Source organism: Cyprinus carpio, unplaced genomic scaffold (assembly GCF_018340385.1).
Source record: "Cyprinus carpio isolate SPL01 unplaced genomic scaffold, ASM1834038v1 S000006585, whole genome shotgun sequence".
Lineage (NCBI taxonomy): Eukaryota > Metazoa > Chordata > Actinopteri > Cypriniformes > Cyprinidae > Cyprinus > Cyprinus carpio.
Genome location: NW_024879238.1, coordinates 146,161 through 149,705, shown reverse-complemented (window position 1 = coordinate 149,705; position 3,545 = coordinate 146,161). Strand labels below are relative to the sequence as shown.

At 39.2% G+C, this 3,545-nt stretch overlaps 1 protein-coding gene across 1 annotated transcript; it reads left to right on the top strand.

Moving 5' to 3' along the window:
• Window positions 1–826: 826 nt before the first annotated feature.
• Window positions 827–2,383, top strand: LOC122144048. Its single transcript, XM_042754698.1, has 3 exons — window positions 827–866; window positions 1,278–1,598; window positions 1,700–2,383. Exons 1-3 carry the CDS (start codon window positions 827–829, stop codon window positions 2,038–2,040), a joined length of 702 nt encoding a protein of 233 aa, XP_042610632.1. The 3' UTR covers window positions 2,041–2,383.
• The last annotated feature ends 1,162 nt before the right edge of the window (window positions 2,384–3,545 follow it).

The window sequence follows — 3,545 nt, the reverse complement described above, 5'->3', positions numbered from 1 at the left end:
CTGTCCATGAACTTCCATCCACTTGCCACCAGAGGTCGCCCTCCCATTATATTGACTCTCACACCACACATACTGTTACATCACCCTGGACTACATTTCCCATGCTCCATTGCACTAATCACAAGCTCACCTGAAACCAATCACACACAGCTTCTACCAATAACACACACTATATAAATCAGTCTGACACCACCATTCTAGGCCGACTATTGTTTGCGCATATCGCTAGTCTGTGATAGCAATGTTATGGAGCCATCCCGAGTTTGCCTAGTTTCTAGTCTTGGTCTTTTTAGTCTAGTTGCGGTTTTGGATATCTTGCCTGTCTTTGGATTGCCACTCTCGTCTCGCCCTGTTCAGATACTGTTTAACCCTCACCTAGACCATCGCCTGTGTTTTGGATTAAGCCTTTAGATTACCTTGTTTGGACATTGTTTGCCCGAGATCGACCCCACGCCTGTTCACTGGACTACTCTTGTGTCTTGCCCTCTTTGTTTGACCCATGCCTGTTATGACCACGTTTCTTAATAAAAGCATGCACATGGATCCACTCGCTTCACTTCACCCTGTAACACATGTAGACCATGAAGCCTTCAAAATGCATCTGGCTTTCATAATATCAAAACAACTTCTACAAATATCTTCTATAGGATAAATAACACATTTCATCAATATTTACAAGAAAAATGTGAAGCAACACTTCTCCATTATGATTGGCATTGTGTAACTAGCAACTCTAATACATTTCAACACTCAGTCTGTAGATCAGAGGAAGTTAAAAACCACAGGACGAGCTGATAGTATTTAAAGAAAGAGTTGAGAGCATATAATGAAGAGGAAGACTGACAGAAAGAGAACATGGCTCAAAAGTATCATTTTTGTCTGCTGGGACTGATCTTTCTCTCTTCACTTCTCACAGGTAAATAAATCTGTATTTTCTCTTGAAGACAGTTAGTGGAATTAGTCTGAGAAAGAGTTCCTTTGAAAATGATCAGTTTATTCTTCTATTTCATACAGAACATACTGGATTATTCCTGAACGCACTAAAACTGGACAGTTTCACACTCATGATGCTGAATTATCTTCATGTTAAGAGTGTTTGTGATTTGAACAGCTCTCTGATAAAGAAAAACAGTTTGTTCTGGAGAGTGTGTTGTTTGCATTAAGTGATGGAAAAAAAACTGTATGATCTGAATCTTCTGCTTTTTATGCTGGTATGTTTTATGTTTTCATTTATTAATATATAACATAATGATCACTCGGATGTTCTTGTGTTTCAGGTTCCAGTGGAGGGGATGGCGCTCATGTATTCATCAGTTCTGGTGAAAATGTCAGTCTGTGCTGTAATAATGCTCTTCCTGACTGTAAATCAACTACATGGAACTATAACAGATTCAGACATTTAGCAGCAGTTGAACTGATTGCTTTAGGGATAAAGAAGACAGACACAGAGAGACATGAGAGACTGAGTCTGAGGTCTGACTGCTCTCTGAACATCAAGAACGTCTCAAAAGAAGATTGTGGATTTTACTCCTGCAGACAATATGTGAATGGAGAACAACAAGGAACTGATGCTTGTGTTTATCTGCATGTTCTTCATGGTAATTTTATGATTATGTGGTCAATTTAAAATGAAATTCTTATTTTAAAACTCTCATAATGATTGAAGAGTCTGTGATTTGTGTGTTATTCTTTGTTTCAGTCTCTGAGATCAGCGCAGGCCGCTCTGTGACTCTCTCCTGTCAGTTGTATTCAATTGATGAAGTCTCTTGTGACGATTGGATCCGTTCTGAGGGAATTCATCTGTTCTGGGTGAATCAGGCTGGTGTTAAACTGATGAGATCAGACTCCATATATCAGATATTATTCTCATCAGATCATTGTATCGTCACTCTGAATACAACATTCCTGATTGAAGTTCACAACAGAGAGTGGAGATGTGCAGTTACTCATAGAAATCAAGTCAAGACCTCAGTCACATATACAGTCAAGAGTTCAGGTGAGAAACTAACTTTCTTTACTCACTTTGAGAAGACTCTCTGACATGAGGTTTAATAAGGTCATTCATTCAGAAAAACTGAAGAGCTGCATATAAACTGGTCTAAGCAAAATCCTACCAACCCTCATTATTGCGAAACATAATTTCTTCTTCTGATTTACATTAATGTCTTTTCAATGCTCTGGTTGTTTCTCCTTTTTTTTTTTTTTTTTAGTTTATTTTTTCCAATCCTGATATTTACATTTACTATACTTTTTTTTTTTTAATCAGTATGTGAAATGTAGTTCACAGCTTCAACTCTCTCCTCACAATTTCATTCTTTTTTCCATCTTGGGACATAAGAGGGCGTCCTATAACTGTCTATTTGAGCCGTAACAGCTGCCCAATTCTTACTTACAAACCCGATTCCAAAAAAGTTGGGACACTGTACAAATTGTGAGCAAAAAAGGAATGGAATAATTTACAAATCTCATAAACTTATATTTTATTTACAACAGAATATAGATAACATATCAAATGTTGAAAGTGAGACATTTTGAAATGTCATGCCAGATATTGGCTCATTTTGGATTTTATGAGAGCTACACATTCCAAAAAAAGTTGGGACAGGTCGCAATAAGAGGCTGGAAAAGTTAAATGTACATATAAGGAACAGCTGGAGGACCAATTTGGAACTTATTAGGTAAATTGGCAACATGATTGGGTATAAAAAGAGCCTCTCAGAGTGGCAGTGTCTCTCAGAAGTCAAGATGGGCAGAGGATCACCAATTCCCCCAATGCTGCGGCGAAAAATAGTGGAGCAATATCAGAAAGGAGTTTCTCAGAGAAAAAATTGCAAAGAGTTTGAAGTTATCATCATCTACAGTGCATAATTTCATCCAAAGATTCAGAGAATCTGGAACAATCTCTGTCAAGGCCGGAAAACCATACTGGATGCCCATGATCTTCGGGCCTTAGACGGCACTGCATCACATACAGGAATGCTACTGTAATGGAAATCACAACATGGGCTCAGGAATACTTCCAGAAAAAATTGTCGGTGAACACAATCCACTGTGCCATTCGCTGTTGCCGGCTAAAACTCTGTAGGTCAAAAAAGAAGCCATATCTAAACATGATCCAGAAGCGCAGGCGTTTCTCTGGGCCAAGGCTCATTTAAAATGGGACTGTGGCAAAGTGGAAAACTGTTCTGTGGTCAGATGAATCAAAATTTGAAGTTCTTTTTGGAAAACTGGGACACCATGTCATCCGGACTAAAGAGGACAAGGACAACCCAAGTTGTTATCAGCGCTAAGTTCAGAAGCCTGCATCTCTGATGGTATGGGGTTGCATGAGTGCGTGTGGCATCTGCAGCTTACACATCTGGAAAGGCACCGTCAATACTGAAAGGTATATCCAAGTTCTAGAACAACATATGCTCCCTCCAGACGTCGTCTTTTTCAGGGAAGACCTTGCATTTTCCAACATGACAATCCCAGACCACATACTGCATCAATTACAACATCATGGCTGCGTAGAAGAAGGATCCAGGTATCATGGCTGCGTAGAA